General features: G+C 38.8%; 1 protein-coding gene across 1 annotated transcript in view; it reads right to left on the reverse strand.

Annotated features, from left to right (window-relative positions):
• LOC137147628 (neural-cadherin-like) overlaps window positions 1-20,193 on the reverse strand; it is an 88,496-nt gene that overhangs the window by 54,615 nt on the left and 13,688 nt on the right. The window contains exons 2-4 of the mRNA XM_067539945.1: window positions 4,534-4,731; window positions 3,682-3,907; window positions 425-629 (exon numbers count right to left, since the gene is read on the reverse strand). Of these exons, the coding sequence (XP_067396046.1) occupies window positions 425-629; window positions 3,682-3,907; window positions 4,534-4,731 (629 nt within the window). The remainder of the gene's footprint in view (window positions 1-424; window positions 630-3,681; window positions 3,908-4,533; window positions 4,732-20,193) is intronic.

The raw sequence follows: 20,193 nt of genomic DNA on the forward strand, positions 1-20,193 counted from the left end.
AAATCTTTCTTTGTTCATATTCTCTGCTTTTTAAATGGAAATGGTCTAGAATGTATGTCATGCTATTTACGTTAGTTTAGAACAAGGGTACTGGCATCAGGTTTAGACTGGTGATATTTCTTTCCATCTGAGCAGTCGACGCTGGGAATTGTGGAGAGGCAGTAAACTCAGCCCCTGAAGAGGAAAGAAGCATCTTACATGAACAGGTCATTTCAGGAGCAGCATTAATGGGCTCTAGGGGAGCTGTACCGGTCCTCCTCAACCAGAGATAAGGACACAACACAAAGACTAGGAATAGCTTGGGATAGAACATGAGGTAGAAAGGAGAGAATGGGAATTAAAGCTATCCAGGTTCTTCCAGATTCTTCATAAAGTGCAGGAAAATCAGGGCTGTCCTAATCAAAGCAGAATGACATAGAGTTACCTCAACTACACTGCTAAACTGCTCTTGTCTTTCTGTTGCTCTGACCAGAAGCAGGTACTGATGTTGGACACTCTCATAATCCACACTCCGAGTCAAGCTGATCTCTCCTGTTGCCTGATGGATGCTGAACAGGCCACTAGGATTTGTTAGCAAATTGTAGCTCAAGGATTTGTTTTGATATGACAAAGCAGAGACTGTAAGAAACCTGGATAAAAATGAAAATCAAAAAAGCAAAGAGAAAAGACATCAACACAAAATTATCACTTTCCTCTCTGAAATTCTTATCCACAAGAATAAACTTCTTATATTTGTTTTCCTAATATTGTGATGCTGAGTATTAGCATTCTGAAATACCAGAATATGGCAAAAAGCAATAAACTGCAAACCCAATCCTGCATGCTAATGCATGCAAAAGTCACTGAAGTCAATGAGGATTGTATCTAAAGATGATGAGACTGGACCCTATTTTTATAAAATGCTCCTCAAACCTGCTATCTTGAGGCAAAACAGGTAAAAGATAGGAACCTTGGGTATAGGACATAGTAAGGATTAAAAATCCAGCCAGGCTAGAAAGGGAGGATTTTATTTTAGTTTTAACTGAATTTGCTTAGTCTGCCTTCCTGACAACATGCTGCAATGATTTTCAGATAGGGGACTAAAGGTAAATCAAGAGCCAAGGGATTTAGTCTAATAAGGGAATAGTTAATTTCCTGCCCTGACCAGATGATCTTAATATTTGAAGAGCTAGCTACAAAAGGAAAAAGTAGGTCAGCAATACAGTATATTTAAGATCTAATATTTAAGATGAATGGCCTTAAAAGATAAAAGCGAGATTCTTTAAATCTAGTATGACACAATCCTGTTTCCACTGAAATCAGTGGAGGTCTTGTACTAACTTCACTGGGAAAGGGACTGAGTCAAAGTAATACACCTCTTCATTCACTCATAGAGAGCTATTTGTGGCCCATATCATATTTTTAATAGGGGCCAATACTTTTATATGGGAGAACCTCCAAAGTTCAATTCCTTTAAAATAAGCGTCCAAAACTGCGGCTGTGAACTTTGTTAGTATTATGAAAGCCTCTTGATCTGCAAAACTAGGTAATGTTGTCCTACAACATTTTCAATATTTGTTTATTCTTCATTTGATCTTTTTTGTTGGTGCATATTGTCTGCGGTGATTGTGTTGACGTTTGTTACCATCTTTAACTTTGTAGATACTTAATACAAATTTTTTTTTTTTTAAATCACAAAAGAAACATTTTGAGTATTTCAAATAGAAAATAGATCCTTTAGCCATTTGTTGCCTGATACTGCAAGGTGCTAAGAGCCGTGTGAAAGAAGATTCCCCCAAGCTCCAAGGAAGGGCACTATCAGGTTTTTGATTTGCATGAAATGAAGAATGAAAACATTATACCTTTCAATAAATCATAAATGATTATATTGCAAATATATTACTAATGTGGTGGATGTGGTTTGGTTCTGATCCTATAGAAAGTGCAATTGCTTTCTTAGATTAGGACAAATGCTCTTTGTAATGCTCAGGTACACCTTGTTTTCAGTGTTCTCATTTCAGCACGCAATGGTTTTAATGCTTTTATATACATCAAATGTTGGTGTGCAAGTGCAATTAATGCCCAGTTATTTGTGTATTTGCCAATATTGCCTATGCAACATAGGCACAGTGTTTTCTGTTCTGAAACAAATGGGCTTCCTGCAAAGATATTTTGCGAACCTACTCCTTATATTCCTTTAAGACACAGGCACGTTGGTCCTTATGAGTTTCATAATCAGTCTCCGTGAGCAAGATTTATACAATATTTTCCTGTTTGGATTTTTGTACCATTCATTGCACAGAAATCTTCCCATGAGGATTTGCAGAGACTGGTACATCTCAGTTTATATAAGTACTTTCTTTCTGAATAGTTTCATATTGCTGGCAATGACTTCTTTCAGAGGATCTGATCGTATGGTTGAAATTTTGAGGTATTGCCAAAGGTTGTAATAGCTCATATCTTGTTTCTTTTATTTATTATTTGTATTACCATAGCACCTAGCAGGACCTCACTGTGCTAGATCATTGACTAACTGATCCAATTTAATATTAGTACTGCAGGATTCTACCACAATCTTTTAGCATTTCCTGTTCATGTAGAATAATAATTTGCTTCCACTGGATGGCATTATTTATGGCCATGGCCTCTGTGTCATATTATAATCTGATTACACTCAAGATTAATATTTCATTCCCTTGGGATATTGCTGGGGAACTTGACCTGAAATACTGGCTGGCTGGCTAGCTATCAACGACTCTTAGGTGTTTTTTTTAAATGCTGATAAAAAGTAGTTACAAAGAATCATATTATTTTTTAGATTTAGCCTTGTCTGGATCCAAGAAGGCAGTGATTAAATATCTAGTGGGATTCCACAATTCTTAACACAGGGACCAAAAGAAGATACATATATACACATCACACTTTTAAAGCAAAAGCACATTATCATCTGATCTCATACATACTAAATTACTATATCCGGGAAGACTGTAGCTATATTGATACTGAAAAAAGTAGACTAAATATGGTAGATAATATGACTGGATTAATAAACATGTTACAAATACAGACCATGAGCTTTCAAGTCAAAAGGTTTCATGATTTAGTTGCAAAAGGAACCTTTTACACTACAAATTAGAGCAAGTCAGTAAGGTTGCATGGGTACAACTGAAGGCAAAATTTGTCCCAGTATATTAAACTGAATTTGCTAGTCCAGTAAAAGATTGTTTTATCCTGCCAAATTATTATGTCATAATTTTTGGTGATATGTACACTGGCATGATAACAGAATGGAAAATTTTCCAACAGAATGGAAAATCAAATGACCAAGCTCTGCAGCATCTTCATTTTTTCTCAGTAATGAAAGCAGCACTCACAGCCTTTTACTTTTTCTGGTTTTCACATGAGGAATTTGTCACTTTTCCAAACATCAACACAGATCCTGAACTGGAAGAACACATAAAGGATATTTTTCTTTCTTGTTTAATGCTTCTAATTTGTCTTCAAGGTCATTTTTTAAAATATAGGCATCCTTTATTCTTAGATAGTCCTTTCACCAGGACATCTAAATGCCAATCATCATATCTGTTTGCAAACTGCAAATAATGTGAAGGCTTCTGGTTGGTAATATCAGGTTAAACTAGTAGCCTATGCAATAACCCCTGCTATTAACTGGTACTAGTACCATGGTTAACTAGTACTTACGGTTTTCCCTGGAGCGTGTTTTCAGGAACATAAACAATATATGATATGTTGGTAAACTGTGGTGGTCGAAGCCCCGCAATCACAGAAACAGAGGCAGGAACCCCTTTAGTACCAAGTTTATCCGCTGCTATCACAGTGATTAGGTATTCCCTGTCCTTCACTAATGGCAAACCTGTTGTTTTAATCCAGCCACTGTCCTTCTCGACCTCAAATCTGTCTTCTCCACCTAAAAAGAAATATAAACCCAGAGACTGTTGTCAGGAAATTTTTTACTGGAATAAAATTGGGATGGGAGGGTCATCTCTGATTTTTGTTGATCTGGAGTTCATGTGCATCCAAAAATAATCAAAACCCAACTACAAGCAGTTACTTACTTTCATAATTATATTTCTAAGTTATACATTCTGCGGCTATCACACTTTGTGTGTCCTTATCCTCCACTAATTACTTTAGTATTATAGTCCTAAAGGAAATGAATAAACTGTTATTCAGATAAAGGAGATTTAGGACCTGTTCCTTTACTACTTACACAAGAATAACTCCCAGTAAAAACTCCAACACAGAAAAATATCCATGACTATCCCACAGAAACCAATTCATCACTGGGGATGGGCAGTGTTGCCACAGCCCTCTGTCAAAGGTGGCCAGTTTTAAACTATTGCTGGAGCCGCTCCAGTAGATGAGGGGTTACCAGTGAGTCTGTATACCCACTTCAAGCTGACTTTCTACTACAGGAGACCCACAGGATGAGTTCTGTCAGAAGGACCTGGGGATGGAGGGGAAGAAACCAAGGTAGTGATTGTATCTGTGTGTGTGTGTCCACACGTATGTGTACATATGCTTTTTATTTACCTTCCAAGAGAAAATATTCTACAGCTCCGTGGACCCCTTCATCTCCATCCACAGCAAGAAGTTTATACACCTTAGTCCCTGCTGCAGCTTTAGGAGATACCACGGCCAGGAACGGGAAAGGATCCATGGCCCATTCAGGTGCATTGTCATTCACATCGGTCACAGTCAGTTCTAAATGCAGCAAGTACCATTCCTTTCCTGATGGTTAAGAGAAAAACAAAGGAATACTTAGCATGTGAACTAGAAGCACTGAAAATTTCAGGATTATTCCTAAATATCATTCCTATGGGATCCAGTTTAATAGAAAAAATTACTTTTATAAGCCCCAATCTGCAACTGATAACATGCAGATGGAGTCCTGTACCTGAGAGGAGAGCCACTGACTTCAATAGGACTCCATCAGGACACAACAGTCAGCCCAAATGCTATCAACTGCAGGATCAGGTTCATTATATTCTGTCAATGCTACTTATTAGAGCTGGTCAAAAATATCTGACTTTTCAAGAACTTTCTAAGAAAAATTTCTACTAAAATTTTCAAGAAACATTTTCTGCCTTTTTCGTTTACAGACAGATTGGAAATTTTCAAAAATTTGAAATTTCTACAAAAATTTCTCTGCATTTTTTGACCAGCTCTACTATACTTACTGATTTTACAAATTTACAGCTTCAGATTTTTACCTTGCATGACCATCAAATTGATTGTTTCAAAAACAGAAATGGAATCCTTTAATTCTCCTAAAATCGATAAAGAGAAGATAGATAATTAACTAATGGAGGGCACGCACTAGCTATACCTCTATCACCATTTAACCAGCCAATGAAAGCATTCCAGAGGGGTAGCCATGTTAGTCTGTATACAGCAAAAACAACCAGAGTTCTGTGGCACTTTAAAGACTAACAAATTTAATTTCAGCACGCATAAGCTTTCGTGAGCCTCAGCTCACATCCTCAGATGCAGTAGGTAGAAATGATACAGTAAATGGGTAACACATAGGAGGCATCATATACATATACAAGCGCATAGAGAAAAATGGGGTAGGTGGATAAAAGATCTCAAGTACCCGGCTTTTATCCACCTACCCTATTTTTCTCTATGCGCTTGTATATGTATATGATGCCTCCTATGTGTTACCCATTTACTGTATCATTTCTACCTACTGCATCTGAGGAAGTGAGCTGAGGCTCACGAAAGCTTATGCCTGCTGAAATTAAATTTGTTAGTCTTTAAAGTGCCACAGAACTTTCATTGTTTTTTTTTTGTTTTTTTGTTTTTGTTTTTGTTTTAAATGAAAGTGTTAGCGCTCTTGAAATAGTAATGCACACCAGCGCTGAGATTGTCAGAAAAAAGTGACAAAAAATATTTTCAGATATAAGAAACTGTTCTTAACTCTTCAGTGCCTGAACCTGGGGTAAGGGCTCAAAGTAAAGGTTAAAGATGACAAAATGGGAAAATACTCTTTGTGAAAATTTCTTTTGAATACAGAACTAAGAGGAACCGCTAGAATCCCAGCTTTAAGGAAAACAGAGCACAGCTCCTCCTCTAGTTATTCCTTATTATTGTTAACAACAGCAACCAGCTCTGTATAGAAACATACTTATTGAACTAATAATATACATTACAATTCTTAATCATCTGCAGTGATTCAAAGTTTACATGAACCAGTGTTAAATAGAGCTACTTTCTTCTCAGGAAATTATAAATCCACTTCTTGGACTGACTGATGGCTAGATGTACCCAGACCTTGAAAAAATATAGCCAGCACCTACCAGCCTGAAGACTAAGACTACTTGCCAGGTCAAAATACACCAGCACCCAGTGCAATGCCACTCTCTAGCTCCCTCTCCGTCCTATTCTGTCTCCTTTTGTCTGGGGACCCTCACTGTTTGGGCCTAAAGTCCTTGGTCTCGCAGTAGCTGAACTTTGTGCCCCAGTAAATGCTGCCCCTAATAAATCAATGAATGATGAGTCTTCACCTCACCAAAGAAATAATTCTCTCTCCCCCACAGTATATTAATGGTGGGCCACCCACCCCTATATAAAATAATTTATGTAGGACCCTCTCTCCACAGTGAATTAATGGTGGGAAGCCACCTAAATCCTATAGATTTGTCTGATTCCACACAAACAGTCCTATTCAGGTGTGGCTGGATCTGAGATTTCCCTCCTCCAGGGACAGTCCTGAACCTACCAAGAAATGGAGCAATGGACTAAGGAGCAAGGAGGTCCCAACCAGCCTGAAGACTATCAGCAGTTATCCCTATGCCTGCCATCCTAGCAAATGGGAGGGTGGGGGAGGCTCCCAGACGACACCATCCATCTAAACAGAGGGCTCCAGAGAAGTTGGAAATCCTTCTGCCACCTGCTGCGAAAAGCCCTGTGTGTGTGGTCCCACTTGACCCCAGCAGAAAGCTTTGTGTTCGAGGGCCTTTGCCACCTCATCCCATAAGAGTCCATAAAATGGATTGGATTAACAGCTCTCTCTGCTGATGTGACTCAGCAGCATCAATGGGGACTTCTACACACACAGACAAATCTCAGCAAGGCTGGCCGCCCTGCTCCCATCCAAGGGCCTCCTGATCTAAAGGGATGAAGGAAGTAGCTCCTCTCCCATGGCTCTGTACAAGAATGGCAGCCACCACAACAGCAGTGGCCAGTACCCCCATCCTCCTCTCCCTGACCACCACTCTACAGTGGCAGCAACTGCTCTTACCCTACTAGGATGATCAGCGGAATGGAGGGCCTTTCTCAGGAGAGGAAACTGGAAGAGTGTGGCTTGTTTAATCTTGCAAAAAGAAGGCTGTGAGGGGATATGATTGCTCTCTATAAATACATTAGGGGATAAATATCAGGGAGGGTAAAAAGGTGTTTAAGATAAAGGACAATGCTGGCATCAGAACAAACAGATACATAGCGGCCATGAACAAATTCAGGCTTGAAATTAGAAGAAGGTTTCTAACCATCAGAGGAGTGAGGTTCTAGAACAGTCTCCCAGTCGGAGTTGTGGGAGCAAATAGCTTAATTAGTTTTGAGAGAGAGCTGGACAGATTTATGAGTACCAGAGTATGAGGAGGTTGCTCGTGATCGTAGGAAGCAGGGCTCAACAACCCTGAGGCTCACTTCTGGTTTATATCTATCTTTCAAGAGCTCATGCTTCAGACCGCCACCAACAGGCAGGTGTCAGGAAGAGATTTTTTTTCTGCCAGTGCATTCTGGGGTGATTTTTTATCTCCTTCCTCTAAAGCATCAAGGATGGCCACAGCTGGAGATGGGACAGTGGACATGGAGGAACAAGAGTCTGAGGTGGCACCAAGCATTCTTTCTCAGATGCGTGGCTGGATGGTTCTTGCTCCCATGCTAAGGGTCTAACTGATCACCACACATGGGGTTGAGAAGGAATTCCCTCCCCTGATCAGATTGACAGTGACACTGGGGGGTTTTCACCTTCCTCTTCAGCGTGTGAGTGTGGGTGACTTTCCAGGGTTGTCTGAGTATATCACACTTAAAAATTTCCCTGCCATTGCACGGGCCTTGAGCACTGGTGCACCTCGGTCCCTCCTATTCTCTGCTTAAGGCCCATAACAGTCTAGTTTCCTCTGGGTCTTATTTACTTTGGTCTTATTTCAGTTGCTGGATTGCTGGTGGTGTTGGTGGCCTGTGATATACAGGAGGTCAGAAAAGATGATGATCTACTGGTCTCTTCTGGCCTTAAACTCTATGACATACTCTTCCAACACTGCTTATGGTACACTCATTAAGATATCACTGCTCACTGCATCAGTTCACACATAGTTCACATTTGGAAGGTTATCTTCACAATCAGGATGGTTAGAAATAGAAGTTGATAGAACTTGCCCAGAAATTATTCCTACTTGTCCTGCGTGGGTAGATACAAACCCTGCTTTTATCAAATAATAAATATTTTTACAGCCATATATATGTATTAATAGGAGTATTACCTACAGCTAAACTATAAAACTATTCTTTAGCTCAGTTTTGCAAGAGATTAACTTTGAGTTTTCAATCTAATTCCAGAGCCTACCTTCCAGTTCTTTTCTGAATTCTCAGATGCTAATAAACAGAGAAGCTATGGGCCCAATCAAAAGCCCCCCCCCACAGTCATGGAAATCCCATGACTTTGGATTGGGGTGAAGTGTCTAATAGAATCACTCCAGTGAAGTAATACAGGAGGAAGTTTATGTTGTCAAAACACCATGCATAACCAACTCAGGTTATTTTAACCTGGGTATTGTTATTAAATTAAATGTCAATTACTCTCATTGGCTGCAAACTACTACCACGTTTTGTTTGGATTCCAGCAAGGAATCCAGGTTGCTTTACAGATAGGTATGTGACTTTGTAGGAATGCTGTGGCTGCTGTGATCTCTTCACATTGACCTCTACACATATCTAACTCAGACATGAGATGCAGTATGGATGAACTGCATGTAAATCATCCAACAAAAGGAAAAAAAGGTATGGGTCCAAATTTCCCTCTCACTTACACTGGTACAAATCTGGAGTAATTTCACTGAAGTTATTGGGACTCCATAGGTGTAAATGAAAGGAAAATCAGGTATATGGGCTGTTTTCTCTCACAATACATGCATGTAACTCCTAGTAATGAGAGACTATACCTCAGAGATAAAAGTTGTGTAAGAAATGGATCAACATTCCCATAAACATTTAGGGACACCTATAAAAGTATTTTACTTTGTACCTAAAATAACCATCAATCAAGTCTAAACTAAGTATTTAGTGCACTAAATATAAAGTACTGCCAAATTCTCTAATCTTGTAAACAGTGTTATCTCACTGAGACAGAATATTATCCCAGCAAAGTCTGCCACTTCAGTTAGGACAACAGCATGCATGCATTCATTCATTCATTCTCTCTCTCTCTCTCTCCCCCTTCTCCCATTCCCCCCATAGGCTGCAATGTTACATCCCACTCCAAAAAGCATGGAGTTTCTGACTCTATAATAAATGGCTTGTGTCTGAATTATGCATGTTATTGATATTATCCCTTCATTTACTCAGCAGTACTAATACATCTTGCACATCATATATTAAAGCCTGCTGCAAAATTTTCGGAGCTTTTCACAATTAGTAAACTCTGTCTGATGGCAAGTGACATATTTAGCACACCCTATCATAATCTGCAATCTATAAACAACCAGTAAGTAGATTGTAGGAAAGAAAATTCCTTGCTGCTGTGATTAACAATGTCAAATTTAAGTTTCTTAGTAATAGCCTCCAGAGTCTTAACCGACTATGACCTTTGAGTACTTTCTGTGCTTTCCAGGAGAACTCCCTCCACATAAAAATAAGTGACCTGTTGCTGGGTCTCACAGAACACAGTGGACAAGTTATTCTCTCAGTTAAACCTGGAAAACCAAACTGATGTCAACAGGGTTGTACAAGAGTAACTGAGGACAAAAAGTGTTTTCTTTCCAAAGAGCAATGAAAACTGAAGCGAAGAAAACTTGTAAACTCTGTGCACAGTTCTTTATTGTCATCCTCTGTATTTAGAAAGGCAGATGACAGAAGGGTTCAGATTCCTGAAAGAAACCCGAATTGTCTCTTTTATTGTCTATATCATGCATCTATATTCACATTTTAGCTGAAAAATAAATTATCCCATTTATCATATATTAAACTGATATTTAATTAGCCAAAACTCCCAAGTATACAAGACGTATCCCAAATTATATCAGTTAAGGATACACACAAAAAATGTGAAACTCAAATTCAGAAGAGAATACTATAGCCTAACCATAACAATCCTAGCTGAGAGCCAGGATGGATTCTTGTTCATAGCTGAGGAAAATTCCATGGAGAGAATCATATTCCCTTCCTCTTTTTGCTTGGAGCCCATGTTAAGGCACATACCACAAGAACCATCCAGAAGGAGTACAAGGGAAAGTGTTCAGCGAGGAGGAAGTAAAAGGGCAATAAGCGTGGATAATATTATTTCCCATGCCTCTGGTGGTTAAATGGAACCTGATGAATTATAAAAGGGAGGATATTTGAGAAGATGTTGCACAGGGTGATAGAGTCCAAAAGTTCCTAGACAGCCAGTCAGAGTGACATTGGAAAAAAGGGGAAGTTGCAGCTTGTGTGTTGAGCTGTGGCAAAGAGTTAATGGGGGCCCATGATACTCAGGGGATTCAGTGGTGGAACAGTGCTGAGTAAGGGGTGATAAAATAGGATTAGTGTGTGCTTGTGTAGCTCAAAAACTCTCGCCAAGAGGTTGCCTGCTCAGAATCACCACCATCCATGTTTGGGAAGATCCAGCATCAGACTTCATCCACATACTCCATCTGGCAGTTGGAATCACCTGCCTGTCAGAACAGGTCAGAAGTCTTTCCCACCTCCTGAAAGCTCTCACAAGTTTGTAAGTACTCCACGGTCAGCTTAGGTTGCTCAGGCAGATTGCAGGTTCAAAATAGCAGTCACTAAAATAGAGTCTGGGTTAAGACCCTTCGAAAATCTGGATCTGCACTGGCAAGATGTAGTTTAGATTTGATTGCCATCTTGTTAACCCTGCCCAGAGAGCACGGGTAATTGGTTTATCATCAGTCTCTCTCTGGGCTCTGGAAAACAATACCCTATTGGGGCTTGTTAACCCTATATATTCCAAGTTCTTCTCAGGACAGATGAACTTCTGGTTCTAACCACACATGCTCGTCAATTACCCCCTCACCCTCGGCCCAAATTACATTGATTATCAGCTTTGTGAGTACTGCTGTACAGTATTTGGTATATATTTTCTGCAGAGAAATACATTGCGGCATCAAAAGAAGCTGTGGAAATCTAGATCAGAACTGACATCAGCCCTAGCAAATTCTATTAATCAGAAACTCAGAAGCCTTGGAAATGTTCCTCCAGGTGCTTGTGTTTTCAATAGCTCAGAGGCCATATTGTCATTTAACATTTTCACAAGACCAAAGCTTTCAACGATATTGTGGCAAACTTTGAAGTATTTGAATACCTCAGGAACTTTGATGGGATAATCAGTATAAACTACAATGAAGGCAAATCAAGAGACATGTCTGTGCACTGACATAAAATGTCTCTCTTGACCAGTGTATCAGCTACATATGACCCTGTAAGACCCTTTGATGAACTTAAACCCTATATCAACCCAGGACAGACTGGTTCAGCATGAAAAACACACCTAATATGCCCTCATAATTTGACATGATTTGACTTTGAAATGAATGTTGGTGTCAGACAATCAAGATAATGAGAATACTACCACCATGGAAGTTTTGCCTTGATCATGCACCACCCATTGTAGCAAGAACTGAAGCAAAGATACTGTACAGGATTGCACTTTTCTACACTGAGACCTACAAATATGACTTGACATTGTAGAAACAATTTCACAATATCCAGTGAAGCATAGTCAGACAAAGACTTGCCAGAGGTACTGAAAGTGATGAAAAGACTGACATGGACAATAAATGTGTAATGTATGTATGTGTGGCAAGACAACACATTAAGAAATTTCTAAGCATACATGCATGAATGGGACTGTAAAAAGCATGTCTGCACATAGAATCTAGTGAGTCCAGTGACTATTTACAACTAGTTTAAATGTTGTTTATTGCAATTGTCCTAACTTGGATAGGTCTGAAAAATACAAGACAGATGCCTTAATATTTTAATTTTTACTAACACAAGTTTACATTCACATATCTTTGTTGTTTTCCTGAAGATCACAACTTATGCTGTAACTGACATGCCTTTACCTGATTTTAAACAAAATGGAAGAAATCAAACATTCATTTTCTTACCCAGTGCTTGAGAATACAATATCATTTACAAAACGGATCTCTACTCAAAGACAGTGAAAAGAAATTAAGTGAATTTCACGTTTCAGTGTTTTGTGTGTGTGTGTGAGAGAGAGAGAAAGAGAGAATATCAGTGTATGCACAATATGCCCAACTATTTAATGACATCATTCTCAGCCAGGTGAAGAGCCAGTAGTCCACCATCAAATTAAGTCAGTGGGCACTTGACAACGATATGTGACATAGTCTGAAGTTGACTGCAGCAGCATCATGGGTCGTTAGAAAAATCCCATTTAGAGAAATTGGCCGCACAGCAGACCTTTCCCGTTTGAAACCTGTTCAGAGATAACTACAGGTACCTTAGCAAATCAAAACCTGGGACAGATGTTGGGTCAGTGACAAGAGTGATTAATGACTGTCATCGTTGACCACTTGTTGTGCCAAGCAGATTCCACCATCATGAGAAAGTAAAGCAATCAGCTTACATGTCCAATATGTCTGCTAGTTTGCAGAAAAAATATATTAAAAAATCATCAACTCAAGACTATCTACTCACATGTTTAGTAACTGGCAATTTGTTTATTCATGTCCAATCATGCAAATATATATATGCTTCACTTAAAATGAAACAAGTGTATTTACTGGATTGGAGCTTTATAATAGTTATTTACACACACACACACACACACACGTGAACTGTGCTCAAAGAGTGAAAATCATTCCTCTACAGAGATCCTATGCAAGCAATCTGAATGGGGTTGACTTCCACCCAAAACAATGTTCAAACCATTCTACAAAATATTGACAGAGTAGAAATTATCTCAATATTAAGTAATCCTTACATAGCGGTAGCATACAGACTTCTAAAGTAGAAGATTTGCAAACATCTAATACAGTAACACCCACATCCCCAAAAATTGTCTAACGAAAGAACATATAACTAAATAGTTTACATACACCTAGATTGTTCATTTCACCGATTTCTACTGTAGAAGCTTAAAAAAAAAAATCACATGAAGGGGAAAACCCAACACCAGAAAACAGAGCAGAATAAACAGCTAATTTGCCCCAGATTCCGTACAGTTAAAGAAAAAAAACCAAGGAGTAACATCATTGCACAGAGGTGTATTGATAACAACATTACATTGGAACCTAAATAAAAAAATGAATACACTTATTTAAAAAGCAACATTATTTTAACACTTCCTAGCCAAAATGACATAATTGTCCTAATTTTTTTTCATTTGACCACAAATAGTTTTTCTTCATTATTTATATTTTTCTTCTCCATTTAAATTATTCAAAAATAAATGCTGTGGGCATGTGACTTTCCCACCTGCTCATGAACAGTGTCCACAGGCCCTGTGCAAGATCAAAAATCACCCTTTTCTGGGGGATTAATTTTATTAACTAATGAACAATATAATGACAAAATCCAATCCAAGCTTTCTCCCCAGATTAGCTACTCCTAGGGCTCCTAGTTCAGGGCTGCACAGTTCACTCTTGAGGTTCTCTCTGCCTCAGATCCAAAATCCCTCTGTTAGGGAAATGCTTACACTGAAGCCTACTTTCTCCCTTTCACTCCCTTCAGCTGGAGTGCTCTCCCTCTACACTTGATATTGCTGGCAGAAGTTGCAGTACTGTAGTTCAGCCACAGTCTCCAGAATAGGCCATTAACCTCTCTGATCTAGTGCAGAAACCCCATCAGACACATCTATAATCACTCTTGTTTCATGTCTAGGTTTGCGGCTCAAAACTCTAATCATCACACAAAGGGATTTTATATCCTTTCCTATATACGCTGAATTCACGCTATGTTGGATCATGTAATGTATTGCCTTGCATGAATTTGTGGTCTCTGGAAATATATTACATGCAAAGAGTCAGCTTCTCATCTTTTGAAGAAAATGGTCTTTAAACCAAACCAAACAAAAAAACAAAAAAAGACTTCTCTGGAAGCATTACAAGAAAGCACTGCAGGAATTGGCCCTCTAAGGGCAGATGAATTTTTGCCAAAGTCTTTCACCTGCCTCGATCTGCATATATGAAGGTTTCCAGCCCTGCACTTCTGGTAAATAAAGTCGGTTTTTCACCAACACATTCTGTATACATTGCCCATGTCACACTTTGCGTCTCTATGTAAAAGTATTGGTAACTAACATTTGCCTCATTTGAGGCTCCTTAGCAAGCTTCCGAGGATATATACATACATACATACATACTGAACATAACACAGGTCTTTCACAGTAACAGTGATTACCAATCACACATGAAAAATACATACTGTACATGTACCAATATAATCCAGCCGTTGGTTTACAGACCCAAAATGCTCCAAGGAGTGTCACAATGTATTCACATGATGTCCCCGAGTGCTAGACTTTACCTTTGACTCTTTCATTTAGATGTGCAAGACACATAGCCAGAAAGCTCCCTCTTGGCTACAATCCAGGGAAGCTTGAGACTGCAAGTTACTTCAGTTAAGATCGGAAGTAATTTATGCTCAATAATTTGACTCCAGATCCACTAGTTTCAATGGCAGTATAGGAAGGATTTATGCATTTTCCTAAATCTGCCCACTTTGGGGAAAAACCCACCCCTTTGGGATGATGCCTTCTACACAAACAGAAAACATGGAGCTCTGCAAATAAATGCTTTTTGGAGAGTGGCAGCATAATAGCTCATCAAACAGTGCTTCTACTGTCAGCCCCTCAGCCACATAACTTATTCCAAATCTCCAAGATCATCTATGTAGTTCTAAGGGCAGAACAGGCCCCGTGGAGTGTATTTCCTGAAGTTTGTTGTGAGATGTTAAAAAGAAAGTGAAATACTTAAGGAGCAGTTTAACTTTCCATTCCTGCTGTTGAAGGCTAGAGATTTGTGGTACTTTGTTGTGATACAAACAGAATTAGTATAATAAACTTGATTGTTCAGAGTAAAGCATGGGAATCATTATTTATTATTCTTACAGTGCCAAAACCAGCTAGGCACTTAATCTTGGGAGTTAGGAAGAGTTAGTAATAAATGAATCAGGACAGAGGGCCAAGATTAGCGATTTTGGGTGCCCAACTTGAAACATCTTAAAGCCTGATTTCCAGAGTGGGGATGCTCAGTCCTTTCTATAAGTCATGTCCCTCTATGGGATCTCAAATTGGGCACCTGAAAAGTGAGGCACCCAAAATCACTAGTAATTTTTTAAAATCATGTCCAGATAACACCATGCAGTGGTTCTCAACCTGTGGGCTGCTTGCGGCCCAATCAGCACACAGCGCTGTGGCCCATGTGACATCCAACTAAAAAAAATTAAAGATTGCCATGTGACCTGCCTCACTCTCGGATCCTAGCAGGACCAATGCTGCAGCCAGCTGAGGGAGAGGCATTGCCATGGAGCCCTGCTGGAGGGCTCCCTGCCCTGCTGAGGGATGAGAATGCTTCGGGCTACAACGCTCCCTGTACTGGCTCAGCCCTAGGCTGCCTGAAGCAGATAGTGTCCACCTGCCTGTCCCCTGCTGGCCATGTGTTGAGCCCCACATGGGGCTGAGTGCACGCTCCTGGTGCCTGCTGAACTGAGCGGGGCTCAAAGCAGCCCCCTTTATCCCAGCTGCACTCCCTCCATAGTCACGACCACTAGCCAAAGGTCAGTGCCTGCTCACCCCCCACAGAGACTGCAGTTGGGCAGCCTCCAGCAGGGCTCTGCCCCCGCCTCACATGAGCTCTAGGTGAGAGGCGGCCAGGGCACAGAGCTGCTGTGTGACACACGGTATGCACACTGCTGACACTGCAGCTGTTTTTTGAGCCCAGCTAAGGCAAGGCTTCAAGTGGGCAGAGTCACAGAGTCCCAGCTGTGGGGAAAAAAGAATTAAAAATGGAGTCAGGTCACTGAGGGGTGCACTTTAAGCGCTGCCCTACCAAGTGCAGGAACTTTTATTTAGACCAAATTAATTTTAACCGTTAATGTTTTGACATAATTTTGCTAACTGAAAATGCTCTTAGTAGATATTTGCCAATGTTGAAATGAAAGGTACTATATCGATTTGAATCGCACTGCTGTCAGATAACAAATACTAAAGCCTTTTGGTGGGGGGGAGATGTACGGGTAGCATATATATTGTGTGGATGCACCTCACGTAACACATAGAGAGCTGCATATGTGGCCCACAATGGTAAATAAGTTCAGAGCCACTTATATAATGGTTCTGCTCTTATATAATGGTTAAGTCTCTCACTTTCCCTTTAGGTTTGTGACTGTCCCTGGTCCTTGCATGAGGCTCCTTGCACCTTTTTCCCCTTCCATCGTCTCACACTTTCCCCCTTCCTATTCTTACAGACAGTTTAAGGCTAGAGCCAATCTGGTGTTATACATCTTGCATACAATTCTTGAAATAATATGCATTTGTTGCACATCTGAAATTACCATCTAGAAAAAATGCATGAAAATGATATTTTATGGACTCTGCACAAAGTCTATTGCATTATGCGAAATGTAAATAATGTTTAAATATTAAAAAGCCTGCTAGTAATTTCCAGCCTCCAAAGACCTACTCTGATCATACATTGCTATTTCTAGCATTCTGGGAAAATAGAGATAACTCAAAATAATTATATATACTATCATGATTTTCATTTGATACAGTATTTGTAAATCCAAACCCCCCTTCTGAACATATTATTAGGCAAAGGGAAAAAGAGTGGAGTTTTTGGTCAATATTTTAAAAATCACTACTTAACTCATTCTAAGTGTAAACCAAACCTGGAAATCAGCTGTGATGAAATAGGTTTAGTTGTGATTTTAGATACTATAGGCCGGGGTTTGCCTCTAAACCTGTTTCCTTTCACATGTCAAGTCATAAAAGATGCTGTCAATCTGTAAAATACAACATATTTTCAGACTTCTGATTTCATTAGTGTTGTCTGACTTTATCTTCTCTCTCTAAAATCCAATGGCTACTTCTGTAAGATTTGGCTTGAAAACAAAAATACTCATATTCATTAAAAAATGTAGGCTTCTCTGCATCAATATAATTGATAAAACTGACAGTGCCAGTGATTCTGATAAAAAAATCTGACAATATAGAATATATACTTGAGCGAGTATGTCTCCACAATTATGGACAGATACTCTACATTCCTTGATTTTACTGAGGGAAGAGGTATTGTATTATTATGATTAAACAATAATGGATGAGAAGTTAGGTTTCTCTTGGCATTTTTAGGTCATTTCAATTTATTGAAAAAAGAAGATTATGAGAGCATTAAAAGCCTGGCAAGACTTCAGGTCAATATTGCTATTACATTCCAATCTGCATCAAAAAGTGTAATCTATCAGCAAATGAAGTGTTAAAGATGATATTACTTTTTGAAGTTGATCAGACTTACACTTGCCCCCATTACACAGAAGTTTTTGAAAATATAAAGTTCCATTAATTGTTCAGTTTTAGACCTAAGAAGCCCTTGTACTTTCTTTTTCTATTTTCTTGCTAATTTTTTATATAACTGCTTAATCTCATTTTCTACAAAATGGTTTAAAAATACTGAACTCTTCTTATATAAGGCCAAAACAACAATGTTTGTGCATGCAAAACTTCTATTGACTTCAAGCTGAGTAAGATATATTTCTGGAAAAGCTCTCATTTGCCCTAAATTCCCACACTAGCCAGGAGAAATCTCCATTTCCATTTTAATAATACAACTGAGATGAATTGCACCTAGTCTGAACATATACCTATCTAAAAAGTAGAACAATCATGCACAAACATTTCTCCACTGTCAGTTCTGGAAACTCATGCAATATATGATGGACTTTATTCTTAAGCACAGTATTTTGCTCATTCATAAAACATAAGCCTTCTAAAAAGATAACTTTGATGGGATCGAGATGTGGACAGCCCATATTCTCTTCTAATACACCTTACCTTGCTTGTAGCTAAAACAATGTCAGTCTGTCATGTCTCTCTGTTCTTTACCCTCAGCTAGCTTTTAAAGTAAAAGTTAAAGCACTTAAAATGAACCAAAAGCTAAAAGTAAAGAAAACGTTATAGAAGCTGAATGATCATGGCAGGATGGATCTTACTATAAATAATCAATTAAAAGACAGTGGAGAGATATTCATGCTATCAGACACACCTCAGTATGGCATCAATCTGCTGACACTGACTGATAGGCATCAAAATCAACCAGGCCTGAGCATAAAATGAAGAAGTGTATATTAATGATCACAGCAGCACCTTAAAACAACAAATCATGTCTCTAAGTAAGTGATGAATAATTGCCAAAGTACGTTATCATTGCTGAGGGCTAACTTTTATCAGCTAAGCAAGTACCATTTGCTATTTGCATTTTTACAATGAACTATTCTGAAATCATCTTTAAAAATATACTGCTACAAGTCTTATTTTATTCCTTCAGTGATATTCGTTTTGTCAGATTTTTTTTTTATTTTAACATATATATAGTGCTGTTCCAATGGATGGGAGAACTGGTATCTAGAACATGTTATGGTCAGATGATAAAAGTATAAAATAATAAAAGTGAGGAGACTGAGTCAGGGGACTGTTAAATGGAATTTAGACTAGTTAATCAACTTGAAATGAACTGGGAGCCTCTGTCCAATTCTAAATAGTTCAATATCCAAATGACAAAAATGTACTACCCTCAAAACTGGCACTCTCAACAACCTCTCTCTTTTATTACACACACACACGCCAAACATTAAAAAAAAAAACCATTAAAATTCATCCTGAGGCAAACACCCAGCATGGAAAATCTCAACCCAAATGGTTAAAATCTGGCAAAAAAGCAACTGAAAACAAGGTCTTATAATAATGGGAAGTGTTGAGCAACCTTTATAACAACCAGCCTTGCCTAGAATACAACTGCTCAGTCAAGAACAGGTGTTTAGGCACATTAGCATGTGCACACTAGCATATTACTTGGAATCTTTCATTAAACTTCTTATATATAGTTCCAAAGGGGTAGCCGTGTTAGTCTGTATACAGCAAAAACAACGAGAGTTCTGTGACACTTTAAAGACTAACAAATTTTAAATATTAAATATTAAAGTGCCACAGAACTCTCGTTGTTTTTTCTTATATATAGAAAGCTAAGTAGACAGCTATACTATGCTCATTGCTATGACAGTGGTATGTTACCGAGGAATATCATGTCATCAGGTAGTATGATTTAACTTTAGTTCTCTCTTCTTCTCTCTTACTGGAAGAAGTAGAGGCCTTAGGTTCTAATTTTGTCAATCATGCACTTGGCAGAAGGGTCAAATATAACTAAACATATTTCAAAGAGTTATTTTAGATATTTTATATGATGCCCATTGTCATTGTGGCTGAGTGCTTCTGTGAGGTAGGGCAGTACTATTAGCCTCCTGTTACAGATGGGAAGCTGAAGCACAGAGTCTTAAGGGAAGTGCCCAAGGACAAACAGGAAACGTGTTGTAGAGAATTGAATCTAGGTCTCCTGTGTCCCAGGCTAGCATCCTAGCAACTGCACCATCCTTCCTCACTTCTGACATATGAATAATCACCAGATTGATGGTACCCTTCAACCAAGAATTACAAAAGTGATAGCAAAAGGTTTTCACACTATTTCTCATTAAGGTGAGTCATTCTTGGGATAAGTTGTTTATTGGAGAAAGGAAGAAAAAATAACTACAATTTGTTTTGGCACATGTCACTGAAGCAGCTGTCAAACATGATTACAGTGCCCTGGAAGACAGCCATATTCCAGTGGGTGTTTCAGTAGGCATTAATGCTCCCACGGGGACAAATAATAAAATAGGTATGTTATGTATAATATATTTAATCTATGTCATTATGAATAAACATCAGGAATTCAGTGATTAAACTTGCAT

This window comes from Emydura macquarii, unplaced genomic scaffold (genome assembly GCF_026122565.2).
Source record: "Emydura macquarii macquarii isolate MOO-44397 ecotype Brisbane River unplaced genomic scaffold, CSIRO-AGI_Emac_v2 contig_561, whole genome shotgun sequence".
Lineage (NCBI taxonomy): Eukaryota > Metazoa > Chordata > Testudines > Chelidae > Emydura > Emydura macquarii.